The 14,825-nt window shown below is 39.2% G+C and overlaps 1 protein-coding gene across 1 annotated transcript in view; it reads left to right on the forward strand.

Annotated features, from left to right (window-relative positions):
* LOC117432064 (leucine-rich repeat-containing G-protein coupled receptor 4-like) overlaps window positions 1-8,590 on the forward strand; it is a 52,290-nt gene extending 43,700 nt beyond the window's left edge. Inside the window, exons 13-18 of the mRNA XM_034053493.3 lie at window positions 570-641; window positions 1,247-1,318; window positions 1,434-1,559; window positions 2,198-2,310; window positions 2,727-2,792; window positions 2,937-8,590. Coding sequence (XP_033909384.3) covers window positions 570-641; window positions 1,247-1,318; window positions 1,434-1,559; window positions 2,198-2,310; window positions 2,727-2,792; window positions 2,937-4,222 — 1,735 coding nt within the window. The 3' untranslated portion in view covers window positions 4,223-8,590. The remainder of the gene's footprint in view (window positions 1-569; window positions 642-1,246; window positions 1,319-1,433; window positions 1,560-2,197; window positions 2,311-2,726; window positions 2,793-2,936) is intronic.
* The last annotated feature ends 6,235 nt before the right edge of the window (window positions 8,591-14,825 follow it).

Genomic DNA, 14,825 nt, shown 5'->3' on the forward strand with positions numbered 1-14,825 from the left:
GGGGATATGAAAACAAGAATAGTAGTCATAAGGTGCTGAAACTGTGATACTTCAATACCAGTGGTATGTTTTAAACCCCTCCAAGAAACCACAGCACAAAACCAAGGATTTCAGTGTTTTCCAAATTCTAGTGTGTCGCCCCTTCTAAAAGTTTACCACCGAATTTCTGTAAGTTAATTTTGCAGTTCTACCATGATTTTTCCCCCCATGGTTATATTGTGCATTTATCATAGTTTACCCTGGTTTGCTATGTTTATTAATGTGCCTTACCATACCGCTCTGTTCTTTACAATGCTTACCCATGCTTCACTGTGCTTTTGAGGTGATTTTATTATGGTAAACATTTTTTTAGAACGGGATGAATTTGCAAATACTATAAAGTAGAAAGACAACTGGGAAGGAAAAATAAAACAGCACAGGAGGAGTGTAGTTTAGTGCACACTCGCATGACCCTGCCAATGCATCCCTGAGGGCACTTGGATTATGACAGGAATAAGCACCAACAAGTCTTCAGATCTCTCTGTCTTTGCTATAAACCCTCCCCCCCCCTTTTTTATTCCCTTTTGCAGAGCCTTACAGCACAATCAAATCAAAAACATCAAGGCAGACACATTTCAAGGATTGGCTTCCCTCCGCTTGCTGTGAGTTTTGACATCTTCCTTTTAATAATAATCAGCCTGAACTGTTTTATTGTAAAAGCGTTGGGGGTTTGCTCCAGTCTGAAGTGATGGATGAGTCTCCAGGACGGTATTTATCACAGGTGACATAAGAAGTGCCGCACTTAGTTGTGTGTGTGTGTGTGGATCTTGACAGGTGCATCTCTGTGCATTCCTTAAGTGTTTGGACTTGATTTTATAGGCAAGGATCAGAAATGCAATCCCTTCAGAAGAAGAAAAAAAGTTTCAAAGTGTTTTTAGCGCTTCAGATGAATGCACTCGCTCCGTCTGTCTTATATAGTAGTGGCTCTCGAGTATTGCAGTAGTTTAACCCTGTAATACCGGCAGCTTACTACAGATACAAAGATGCAGCCCTAACTGGACAGGGAAGGTGTGCATGCTAGTGTGTTTTCACTGGCCAAGAGTATGTATTATGCATTTTTGCAGTGCATGTAATATTTTAGTCCTAGCCATGGCCTTTTTAAAGTTATTTCTTGAAAATAATAATAATTTTAATAAAATAAGTTTCTGAATGAAGTTCTTCCGCTTTTTATTTATGAATATATTTTATTTATTTATTTATTTAACAGAGACCTCAGCCGAAATGAGATCAGCTCAGTTCAAAGAGATGCTTTCATATCTCTCTCTGCGTTAACTAACCTGTAAGTATATGGAATTATTATAACTACAGTTCGCAGCAATTTCATTTCAAGAGTCTTTCCTCCTAAAACATATGGTGTGTTGCCTTCTAATCCTGGATGTCTGTTTCTAATTTAGGGACCTAAGTTTCAATGAGCTGAACTCCTTACCAACTGCGGGCCTGACCGGACTGAATCAGCTGAAACTAGCAGGCAATCTGGCGCTGAAAGGGTTACTGGCAGCCAAGGACCTCCAGAAACTCAGGTACTCCAGCAGGGCTTCTGAAAGCAGCTTCAAACAATCTCTGTCGCCACTGCTGCAGTGTTAGCTTTGGATGGCTGCTTTTCGACAATTTTTTATTTTTTCAGTACTTGTGTTTTATTCTTCCCAGTAGTTTGTCAGTAAAGGAGAGCTTAGCATTAAGCTTTTAGTTTTTTCCTTTCTGAATCAATATATAAAAAATCTGGCATGCCGTCTTGTAGTTATTTCAATCTACTACACGAAGACATTGCAAAAAAAGAGGCAAATATAAGGCCTGTAAACCCCCACGCCATTTCATTTTCTCTCTTGACTGTGGTTGAATGATTTTCTTACTGCCACACAATAAAATGGGGAGGTGGGGGGGGGAGGGGAATCTGCCAATGATTAAAAGCTTGTTGAATTATATTGCGGTTTGTTTTTAATAGCCCAATAAAGAAACTACACAATTAACCGACACACTGAAAGGGGTAGCATTCTTTAAGTACTGTTGCTACCCCCAGCCAAAAAATAGAACCAAACGGAACTTTTTATTCTGTGCCAGTAAGCAGAAATGTGAAAAGCTGTGCGTCCACATGGTTAGTATTAAACACTTGTTGAAACATTAGACTGATAATTGCTGTTTTATTATCTTGGCGCTACAGGGCTTTGTCAGTGCCCTATGCCTACCAGTGCTGTACGTTTGGTGGATGCGATTCCTACTTGACTACCAATGTGGAAGATCCCAGTAAACAGGATGGCAGCCTTAAAAAAACAGGTAAGTGATGCAGAGATGTCATTGTTGGCTTCAGTGTACATCTTGTTCTGTTTGACAGTATATTAACTTAAATACTTCTGTGTTGCCTTGTTGCTCTGGCTGCCAGGATGTCCTTTTTAAAACAAGTTGTAGCATCTTGAGATCCTGGTAAAATCATGGTGAATGCACGAACATTTGTGTAGTAAGCTTGAAAACATGGTCACTACTGATTTTGGATGCTGATGTTCGAAAACAAGTCATCCAAACAAATCTGGTAAATAAAAAAAAAAAAAAGAAAACCCATGTAGGAACTTAGAATAATTGATATAAGTCCAGAGTGGAATTAGAACATTCTACTTAAATCAAGCGTAGGGGCCATGGAAGAAAAGTTATAACCAAACAAACAGTTGTTTCATCTTGATGTTTCTTTTTTTAAGGTGATATAATCCATGAAGATGAAGGGGAAATAATTCAGCTGTCTGTGCACTGTACACCTTCTCCAGGTAAGTTCATATATTCAACCAATTTTTTAAATAAATGAAGGCTTATACATAATTCTATGAAGAAAAGCCAAGTAACTTTTTGTTTTGTACCACTACTGGTTACTTGAACACTATATCATAACCGCCAACCTCCTCTTTTCGCAGGCGCTTTTAAGCCGTGTAAGCACTTGCTGGGCAGCTGGATGATTCGCCTCACGGTTTGGTTCATCTGCCTGGTGGCACTGGTGTTTAACATCCTGGTCCTCATCACGACCTTCGCCCCCTGCAGCGCTGTGTCCTCTGCCAAGCTTTTCGTGGGCCTGATCGCCGCCTCCAACGTGTTGATGGGTGCATACATGGGCATGCTGAGCGGGCTGGATGCAGCGTCCTGGGGCCGCTTTGCAGACTACGGGGTCTGGTGGGAGACGGGCGTTGGCTGCCGGGCCACAGGCTTCCTGGCTATCTTCTCCTCAGAAGCCTCCATCCTCTTCCTCACCCTGGCAGCCATCGAGCGCAGCGTCTCTGTGAAGGACATCCTGAAGAAGGGCAAGAGCTGCCGGCACAGGCAGTTCCAGGTGGCGGCGGGACTGGTCGGCCTCTTCGCCATGGTGGCGGCTTGCCTGCCCCTCTTCCACGTGGGCGAGTTTTCCTCCTCCCCTCTCTGCCTGCCCTTCCCCACAGGCGAGACTCCCTCCCTGGGCTTCACGGTCACCCTGGTCCTCCTGAACTCTGTGGCCTACCTCCTGATGGCCGTCATCTACACCAAACTCTACTGCAGCCTCGAGAAGACAGATGTGTCGGAGACGCTGCAGTCCAGCATGATCAAGCATGTGGCCTGGCTCATCTTCACCAACTGCATCTTCTTCTGCCCTGTGGCGTTCTTCTCCTTCGCCCCTCTGGTCACAGCCATTGCCATCAGCCCGGAGATCATGAAGTCAGTGACACTCATCTTCTTCCCCCTGCCGGCTTGCCTGAACCCCGTGCTCTACATTTTCTTCAACCCCCAGTTCAAGGAGGACTGGAGACGGCTCAAACGCTGCGGCAGACGGAGGGACGGCAAGTCAGTGGGCACAGGTGCCGGCGGTCAGAACGGATGCTCGGCGGGGCAGGATTTCTACTACGACTGCGATGTCTACGCTCAGCTGCAGGGCGGCAACCTGACCGTGTGTGACTGCTGCGAGTCGTACATGCTCGCCAAGCCCATGCCCTGTAAACACTTGGTAAAGTCACACAGCTGCCCGGCGCTGGCGGTGGTGCCCTGCCAGCGGGCGGACGGTTACTGGTCAGACTGCGGCACGCAGTCGGCCCAGTCGGAGTACGCGGACGAGGGAGACTCCTTTGTCTCGGACAGCTCGGATCAAGTCCAGGCCTGCGGACGAGCCTGCTTCTACCAGAGCCGCGGCTTCCCTCTGGTCCACTATTCGTACAATATTCCGAGAATCAAAGACTAGAGCAAAGCCAGTACTATTCAGATACTTTAATATAAACCATAAACACTATGAAACGCATATAGTGTCTCTATATGCCAACGTTCAGGAAGCACTTTTGTAATCACTATGTGACTTGCCTATTAAGAAGGGAATTTGGCAATACTTTTCTTTTTTTCTCTTGAGCCATGAATCTTTGTTTAACAAAACAAGTTTCCCGTTTTTTTTTGGTTTTTTTTGGTTTTGTTTTAAATAAGGTTTTGGATGTCGTTAACCCAGTCATTGTAACTTTTGGGACTCCTTTGGATTCACTTTGTTGGGATAATAAGTGTCTTCCTCTTCAGAATGATACGGTTGCCTTAGCAAATGCTTTTTATTTACAATTTGAGGGACGTTCTGCTTTTGTTTTCAATCCAAGTCTAAACGTAAATTTCAATTGAGAAACTGGGTACCTACCTCCTAACTTTATGTAGAATTAAAAATGAAATAGACATTAGATAATGTATTTCTTCATGTAATTCTGTGCTGATTTGGTTATATCTAGGCTTTCTACTTTTCGATATTAATCAGTTAATGTCAAATTCTCCAAAAATTTGAGTTTGACAAATAAATTTATATAGGATAAACTCTGGTAAAACCACTTGCTATTTTTTTTTTTTTTACCATAAATAATAATTTAGAAATCCTCTCTAGTTTGTAGTTTTTATACTTGCTGTCTGTTCCATCTCCGTTCCGCTCTGAATGGTTAGGGGTCGCTGTCAGTCATCTCAGTGGTCTGTTAGTACTGTAGTTTCACTGTCACTGCCATTTCACCCTGTTCTGACAGATCTCGTTGACTGAAGCAGCGCTAGAATGCTCTCATTCGTTCAAATGACTGTCAATCATCAAGACCTGCACCGACTGTGCACTTTCATTTGCCAGCTATCGCGCCTGTCATTCAAAGCGCCTACTTTGAAATTAGCGGGTTAAGGTGTAGGTAAGCTTTTGCTATAGGTATACGGTGACAGTTACTAGTTTGATTTGAAAATGGGGCGAAGCGGGCCCACATGCTTCTAAAGTAAACTCCCTCCTGGGACACTTCATATAAAAACATTATTCAGAAAAGTCCCTTATTTGTGCTGTTCTGCCACAACACCTTGTGTTTGACATTAGATTTCCCCTCACTATTCATACAGACGTGCTCAAACTTGTTGGTACCCCTCCACAAAAAACAAAGAATGCACAATTTTCTCTGAAATAACTTGAAACTGACAAAAGTAATTGGCATCCACCATTGTTTATTCCATATTTAATAGAAATCAGACTTTGCTTTAGATTTTTTATTCAGCATAATATTGTAAATAATAAAACAAATGAAAATGGCATGGACAAAAATGATGGGACCGCTAACCTAATATTTTGTTGCACAACCTTTAGAGGCAATCACTGCAACCAAACGTTTTCTGTAGCTCTCAATGAGACTTCTGCACCTGTTAACAGGTAGTTTGGGCCACTCTTCCTGAGCAAACTGTTCCAGCTGTATCAGGTTTGATGGGTGCCTTCTCCAGACTGCAAGTTTCAGCTCTTTCCATAGATGTTCGATAGGATTCAGATCAGGACTCATAGAAGGCCAATTCAGAATAGTCCAATGTTTTGTTCTTATCCATTCTTGGGTGCTTTTAGCTGTGTGTTTTGGGTCATTATCCTGTTGGAGGACCCATGACCTGCGACTGAGACAGAGCTTTCTGACACTGGGCAGTACGTTTTGCTCCAGAATGCCTTGATAGTCTTGAGATTTCATTGTGCCCTGCACAGATTCAAGGCACCCTGTGCCAGGCGCAGCAAAGCAGCCCTAAAAACATTACCGAGCCTCCTCCATGTTTCACTGTAGGTATGGTGTTCTTTTCTTTGAAAGCTTCATTTTTTCGTCTGTGAACATAGAGCTGATTTGACTTGCCAAAAAGCTCCAGTTTTGACTCATCTGTCCAAAGGATATTCTCCCAGAAGGATTGTGGCTTGTCAATATGCATTTTAGCAAATTCCAGTCTGGCTTTTTTTTGTTTTTCTTTCAAAAGTAGAGTCCTCCTGGGTCTTCTTCCATGGAGCCTACTTTCGCTCAAAAAGCGACGGATGGTGCAATCAGAAACTGACGTACCTTCACCTTGGAGTTCAGCTTGTATCTCTTTGGCAGTTATCCTTGGTTCTTTTTCTACCATTCGCACTATCCTTCTGTTCAATCTGGGGTCGATTTTCCTCTTGCAGCCGCGCCCAGGGAGGTTGGCTACAGTTCCATGGACCTTAAACTTCTTAATAATATTTGCAACTGTTGTCACAGGAACATCAAGCTGCTTGGAGATGGTCTTGTAGCCTTTACCTTTACCATGCTTGTCTGTTATTTTCTTTCTGATCTCCTCAGACAACTCTCTCCTTTGCTTTCTCTGGTCCATGTTCAGTGTGGTGCACACAATGATACCAAACAGCACAGTGACTACTTTTCTCCATTTAAATAGGCTGAATGACTGATTACAAGATTGGAGACATGTGTGATACTAATTAAAGAAACTAATTAGTTTGAAATATCACTATAATCCAATTATTTATTATCTTTTCTAAGGGGTACCAACAAATGTGTCCAGGCCATTTTAGAATATCTTTGTAGAATAAGCAATAATTCATCTCTTTTCACAGCTTCTTTGCTTTATTCTATGACATACCAAAGGCATGCAAGTATACATGATAAAATAGCTTTTAATTTAATCACTTTTCAGGAGGAATGAAGCATTATTTCAATGAGCTTTAAGGGTACCAACAAATTTGAGCACGTCTGTATGTGAGATCTTCAGAACTTGGCCTTTTTGATTTGTAAAGAAACCAAAATTGCAGTCAAACGCAATTATTTTATACTGTATTCAGAAACACGTATGTGTTGCTGCTAACTTACTTTTTGCAATCATTCAGAAGGGTTTTTATTGCAATTAGTCAGATGTGTTATTAATATAGCCTGTGTTAAGGTGCTTTTTCTGTAGACATATGTAACACATGCTACATCAGCAAAATCTCTCATTATAACAGTCGGCAACAGCCATTTAACACCCACTGTGTTCTAAGCTTCGCTTTGTATTGCTGTCACAGTAGCAGTTCTAAGTGACATTGACTCTTAACAATACACTGTCGGTTCTTTGATCTAGTCTGTGTAACAGATTGTAACGATTGTAACGCGATTGTAATGTCTACGGTGAAAGAGAATCTAGTAGCAACTAGATCCGAGTTGTTCAGGCCAAAGCATTTTAACATAGACTATATCAAAAACTAAAAAAAAAAATGATAGTAATGAAGTGTCAGCATTTGGTAGAGGGGAGTCTCAGAGAAGTCTAGAAGACAACGTGCAGGTCTTGGAGAATGTGGATTCCCCATGGAGGAACTAGGTGTACCGTACAGCTGTCCCAATGTGCAGGATAGCAACAGGGTCTATCAAGTGCCATTGCTGAACCTCTGCAGCTCTACATACTCATGTGTTTGTTGCTTCTGTTTTTATTTTCATATTTGTCTCCAGTGTTGTGCTGTGTGCCAAAAGAGGCTGCATTTCATTTGAAAGAATGTGGTCTCCTTTAGGGCAGCTTGTCTCTTAGGGTACAACATGGTAGAAATTGGGTTTGGCATATTACAAATCAATACTGCAGCCTATAGCAATGGCTAAAATAGTGCAGCTGGTTTCTTTTTTTTCTGAAAGGACCATTTATTGGGTACACCATACACATCACCTTGTGGGTTTTATTTATTTTTTTTTTTTTTTGTCAACAGTAGTATTGTAACTATATCTGGAAGACAAAACATAAAATGAACCAACAGCTTTTTATCACAATGACAAGGGAACCAATGACAAGTTTGCTGATGCTAATGAGAAGTAAGAATGGTTAGCTCCTTTAATGGATGGGACGCTCACTGCAACAGCCTTTGACGTTTAATAATAACATTCCTGGAAAAGAAGAAACAGCAAGGTGTGAACTGTATATAATGTGCATCAAATAAATTCTTAACTTGTGGGGTGGGTGGGTGTGTGTGCGCGCGCGTGTGTGTTGTAAATTATTTGATAGGTTAAAAAAAAAAAACAGTAATAAAAAAAAAGACTAAAATAAACCTAATGGGATACATTGCATAACAATGGAAGCTACCTCCTGAACTGTTGTGGCTGCCAGTAGCAGGATTGAAAAATTGTGTTGTTTTTTTTTTCTATAGATGTTTGTGCTGTTGCTTTTGTAAATAAATCTGGTTGTATATTGTAACGCAATTTTGGAATTATTGTATATTAAAACAAAAAAAAAAATGTAGTTTATAAATGTGGAAGGGCTGGATGTACTGTATACTGTAATTTTTGTAAACCATTCATATATAAAAGAAAATCATTGCTTTTAATGGTGCTTGGTTTGTGTGTTTTCACTTGCCTGCTGTTTCATACCTGATTGTGTCACTTATTTGAATGCACATTTACCACACGGTATTGTTACCCTGTACTGTACCCCAGAATAAGTCTGGCAACCACTTTCCGTTTTCCACAATCCGAATCCAAAATGTTTTGAAAACACACTGTCAGGCAAACAAGTAAAATCTTATCTTATTTTTAACAGGGTTATTTGTATCTATAAGGGCTGTATAATCATTTAGTTCCAAAGACTGATGGAAACCAAACTTTTCCAAGACAAAAGATGAAATCCAAGCCGACTATGAATGTGTCATTTTAATTCTTAAAACTAAAGGATGGTTTTGTGTTACGGACTAATGCGTCACAAAATAATCAACTTGGATGGAAGCAAGGAGTCAAATTTTATAAAATCATCCAGTTAACTAACTAGTGAGCAAAATATACAGTATTTGTGTTCACTGAAGATTTCATTGATCGTATGTTAATAGAATCTGAATACAGTATTGCTCCTCATTTGCATTTTATTGCATTAGCCTAGAAATCCCATCAATATTTTCCTCCAGTTAAAATGTCTATCGAGTTGGGGCCCCAGGCCTAATTAGGATGTAACCCAGAGCTTAACTGATTTCACGCTGCTTTTGATAAAGCAGGGTTGACCTGGGCGACAGACACAAGCGCACAATACGTGTATCAATGCCCCGGAAGCAGCTTGTTACAGACACTTCCATCCAAGCATCTCTATTGAGCCGTCAACCCAAATGTTGATTATTCAGACTTTTTGATTTGTACTTACAGATTACTTGAATTGTTGTTCATCTCGATCCTACTTTTAACTCGCATTTCATTTTTGCAGTCACTTAATTTTAAAGTTGTGCTTTTGTTATTTTCCCCACTAGTTTAACAGAGATGTCATGACGGTTTGTCTTTTTTTTTTTTTTTTTACCCATTGCGGAGTGTACACGGATAGCAAGCCCTTCAGGCGCCAGTATTTCGCCAAACATATCGCAAAGCATTTTGTGATCCTGGAGGATACACAAAAGTGTAGTACGGTATTACAGCGTCCACACTTCTGGTAAACCGCACTATCTGATGCGATTCTAATTAGAATCGGACTCGAGACTACCTCCTGAGGTGTATAATGTTACAGGTTTAAACATATAAAATGTTTTTAATTTGACATTTTCCAAAGGAGTGCTAATAGTGGGCAGCAGTGCCTAATGCAGCTGAACAGGTGGGCTTCAGATAAAAAAAAAAAAAAAAAAGGTTAGGAACCCCTGTCCTACATCATGCTTCAGTATAATCTGTGGGAACCCCTGTCCTACATCATGCTTCAGTATAATCTGTGGGAACCCCTGTCCTACATCATGCTTCAGTATAATCTGTGGGAACCCCTGTCCTACATCATGCTTCAGTATAATCTGTGGGAACTGGCATTTTAAAAAAAAGTTTTTTTTTTTGTTTTTTTTTGTTTTTTTACAAAATATGGTCTAAATCCCATGCATTTAACTTTATTGAAAGATTATAAACATTTTCCAGTTTTGTAATTTGTACATCAAATTGCTTGCCCAATTAATTGCCTTTTCCCAGCAAAATCTTGTAAAATTACACCTTGCGCAACTACAAATTAGTTTTTGAGCAAAAGGCAGATGCTGAAAGTACGAGAAAGAAAGCCACACAGATTTAATCATGCCATGTACAATTACAAGTCAGAGGCCACCATGTGACGCCCATCTCCACAATTTGACATAGGTGCACTTCGCTAATACCACGGTGAAACGTTTGTTGAATTTGGCAGTATGTTGATATGGAAGTGTCTTGTCTGACAGACTGAGGCATCTAATATGGGCAGATTATATTCAAAGGATGTCCGATACATGTTTAAACAAGGAGGCAGTGCAGATAAGCAGGTGTGGCAATTTTCTTAATTATAACCTTCCCAAAACACAAAGGTAATTTTACAACTGTTTAAAATAAAAATAAAATAAAAAACACATTAAGCACTTACTTTACACAGTGAAAGACCTACCCTGAACACCATGTTGTCAGAAACTATAAATGACAGTGGGAAGTTTTCTGTGTTCACACAAGCACATGCATCTGCTTCAGTTGAGTCATTTCCATTGGCTATTTACGCCTCCTTAATGGATGTCATTTGTACGTGTTTGGTTGCTATGTTTTAGGTATCAAGCAACAGAGTTTCAAGTTGGGGTCTGATCTAAAGTTCCGTGTTGGTATTGTTAAAATGGATTAGTCCTGACCACTTGGTTGTGTGCGGATACTTCAGAGATGGATTAGTTTGGGTTCCTGCTTGTTCAGCCAAGATCACAAATCATTGCGCCTGAAAAATGAGGCGCCACCATGATTTGAACTGTCTCAATAGAAAATTTGCAATTTTAATTATCAATATTAATATATTTTACATATTATACTGTATTTCTTATCCTTCGTTACAAGTTTTCAGGCCCAGTCATCCTCCGTAACCATCATTCCACACACACATGGATTGGTATGGATTAACACCATTGCATTCAACCCTTTTCTTTTTGGATTTGGGTGGAAGCAAGGAGTCAAATTTATAAAATCATTCAGTTAGCTAACTATTGAAACCCCCCCCCCCCAAAGTGTTACTCTTCTGAAAGGTGAGGATGGTGGTGTAGTTGGACAAAACAGAGTGCATGGTAGTTTTAAAGACAACTAGAACTGTATGAGAGTCACGGATAAAAGTTAAAGGATCACACAGATCTATTTTTTTGTACATGGGTTTGGCCTGGTTAACGTAACTCCTGCTTGAGCAAGATACTAGCGTGATAATATACTTAAAGTGCAGCAGACGTAGCCCTCTGCATTCTCAGGCACAGAGCCAAAGTATTGTTACGGTTTTTTTTATGTGTCTCCAAGAAAATAGCTGGCGTTTTGAAAGCTATAATTAATGTCGAAACAGATAACTTTCCTTGGGCAAGGTACTGCATAAATCTTTCAGAATGCATCAGGCAAATCAGGTAAAAAAAAAAAAAAAAAAAAAGATTTAAATTACGTGTAGTCTTTATTCAGGCATCTGAGATTTAGTTTAATTCACTTCATGTAAACAATAATTATAATTAAAATGACAAAGCTTCTATCATGCACTTTTCATTGTATAGCCACTTCAAAGAGGTTTGTGATGGTATTAGCACTATAAAGAACAATGGCATGAATGCACAATGGAATCTATGTGTTAGATATAATGCAGAATTGTTATGAGTAGCACAAAAGAATCTGGTAGACTCGTCTTGGTGTATTAAAAAGCAAAGTCCAAGTAGACCACATGGTACTGTAGTGCATGTTAGTGTATGAGGTCACAGGCCTTATGTGTTCAACAGTTGGTCAAACAGTTAGGGACATTCAAATTGCTTTGTCTTGTTTCCTTCTCGATTTGCACTTAATAATTTTGGTAAATGTAACACATTTTAAATTTCAGATACTTTACGCAGTATTCATGAGATTGGCCTTGAGAGACACTGACTGGGAGTGGAATTAAACAGATCAAGCTAACAGATTTAAGGCTTTACAGAGTTCTGAAACAAATCGGCAACAGTCATTTAAAAAAAAGAAAAAAAAAAGTATTTAACACAGCATACAAAAATAACAAGGTTCTTTAATCTGTCAAAGGAAAATCTTGTAAAAGAGCTGAAGAAAAGCAAAGAGGTGGAAGAGATAGAGAAATAGCAGAAAAAGAAGTAAGCGATGTGGAAAATGACGTATGGTTTATTGTGGGGGTAGCAACACATTCAGGATCTTTTTAAATGAGATGATTTCACCGCTAAACCATGAGGATTTATCCTGTTTCAGAAGAAGCCACAAGAGAATTGGAGCTGAGGGACAGGAGAGAAAAAGCAGGCGAGAGGTTCCGTGAATTGGTTAAAGTGCTAAGGACAAACTGCGACCTGCCTCCACTAGTTTTGGCTATGCCAATGGAAAACTTACAGATAATGGTCTGCTTCAAAGACACTTTTTATATTAATATTTGAATAATGCATGTGGAATCTGTAGTACACTGACTTCCTTGAGCAATAACCTATTTTCCAAAGGCACATTTTCTAAAAGAGATGTCTTTTGTTATTGCTTCTAAAGTCTCGGAGAGAAGATGGTGTAATACTTAAATCCAGTTGTCATTATCATGTCAAGTGACCTGGCTTGAATATTATGGTACTGTCTACTTTTATGTGCACAACAATTGTTGTAACCCAACAATTCCATTATCCCCTGTTGACATTATGAATTCAGTTGTAAATATTTCCTGTGCTCCCAAGGGTAGTGTGTCAAGTGTACCGTGCTTAAGATGCGAATGAAAGCGCCACACTAACTAGCTAAAGCTTTGTGATGCATGCTGAACTAATGAGACTGATTGTGTTGCAGTCAGCATGTGGGGATGGATTGTATCCCTTATCCTGAATATTTTCCATCCCTATTAATATCTATGCAGCATATTTGTTTGACACCCTCTGACCTTGTCAGTAGCCGCCACCACTCATCTTGTTGATAAAAAACAGATCCTTGGCTGTGCTGTCTGCATCAGACGGGTTTGAGCATTGTGTTGTGCTGTTGTGGGAGAGTAGCAATGCCATGTTGTGATGACACATTTCTAGCACTCAGTGCAGGGGAATGGCTTGTTATCCCACAGACCATTACTTGCCTCAAGAGAATTTGGTCGAATGTTTTTAGAAAAATGTACAAGGTAAGTCCAGTAGACTAGTTTGTCAAAATAATTTATGATTGAGTTGTCTAAAGGTATGAGAGAAATAATAATAATAATAATAATAATAATAATAATAATAATAATAATAATAATAATAAACACCCTCACCAGTCTATATCCCTACAGCTTGCATAACTTGATAAAGGATATCTATTACTCAGAACTTGTGACTTACGACTATTACTATATTTTGAAAATGTTTTTTTTATGACAACTAAACCCCATTGAAGACCTAGTTGATATTTACTCTGTGTGACAGATAACCAGGCCTGTAATGTTGACCTGTAGGAAATATCTATCAAACTTCATCCTCCTAAATTGTATACACCACTGGTTCGTATTTTCTTTTCACCACAGACCTGCTACTAAGTTATTAACTTATAATGGATAAGGGCATCTGCAAAGAAATAAATAATTATATATATATATATATATATATATATATATATTATAGTATATTGTGTGTGTATATATATATATATATAATAAATCAGATTTTCACTGATTTCAAGTTGTATCTAGTTTTGAAGTAGAAATCTTAAAGTGGGGGTGACGGGGGACATATTGAAAGTGAAATATATTTTTGTAATTTTGTATAAGATGTATTTATTTTTGTTCTGTTTAATCATAGAAGAAAGCTATCAGAAGTGATCATCGTCGCTGAATGTTTTTTTCTCTGAAATACAGATCCATTAGATAGATGGAAGCAGAAATTACTTTTGACATGCCATAAGAATCATGGGGTAAGTGCTGAAATATTTTGGTAGCACTCAAGTCATCACTCATCTGCTGTCATGTTGCTATACACAAACTCATTCCATCACTGACTGACCTCACATACTTACCTGCACTGTTTTTTTTTAATTTCATAAACATATTTCATTTTTTTTTAAAGGGCAACTTTATTGAAAGTTTGTATGTGGAGGGCATTTGCTGAAACCTACAGTGTGTGTGTGTGTGTATATATATATATATATATATATATATATATATATATATATATATATATAATTTTCCTTCTTCACCTGCTGAAATGTGTGAGAGTTGAACTGAAGTTTATGGGTCAGGCTGTGTCATGTAGCAGGAGTTTTGTCTTGTGAATAAGAAGGTTGAAAAGTGAAGCATCTCTACAGAATGATGGCTGATTGCTGTGTGAGGAGAATTGAATTGAAGGCAAATACCTCCTGCCAGTTTGCTTAACATGTTTTTCAGTCCAAGACACAAACAAACCCCACGCAGAATAAACGGAGACCGAGCACAAAGGAAGACGGCATTAAATTTAAGTAGGCGAATATGTTGAAGTCATTTTGATGCAGCAATTGTGTTATCCACGATTCTGAAATAGTTAATGATTTTCCTTGATTGTAATTGGTTCATTTATAGTAACTTGACTATAGTTCTAAAAGGTATAATTATTTTCAGACAGACATATGCTACGTAACCTTTTAAGGTACAAGAAGTAATAAACACAGTGACAATGGCAGTGGGGGTGG

This window comes from Acipenser ruthenus, chromosome 27 (genome assembly GCF_902713425.1).
Source record: "Acipenser ruthenus chromosome 27, fAciRut3.2 maternal haplotype, whole genome shotgun sequence".
In the NCBI taxonomy this organism is placed as follows: domain Eukaryota; kingdom Metazoa; phylum Chordata; class Actinopteri; order Acipenseriformes; family Acipenseridae; genus Acipenser; species Acipenser ruthenus.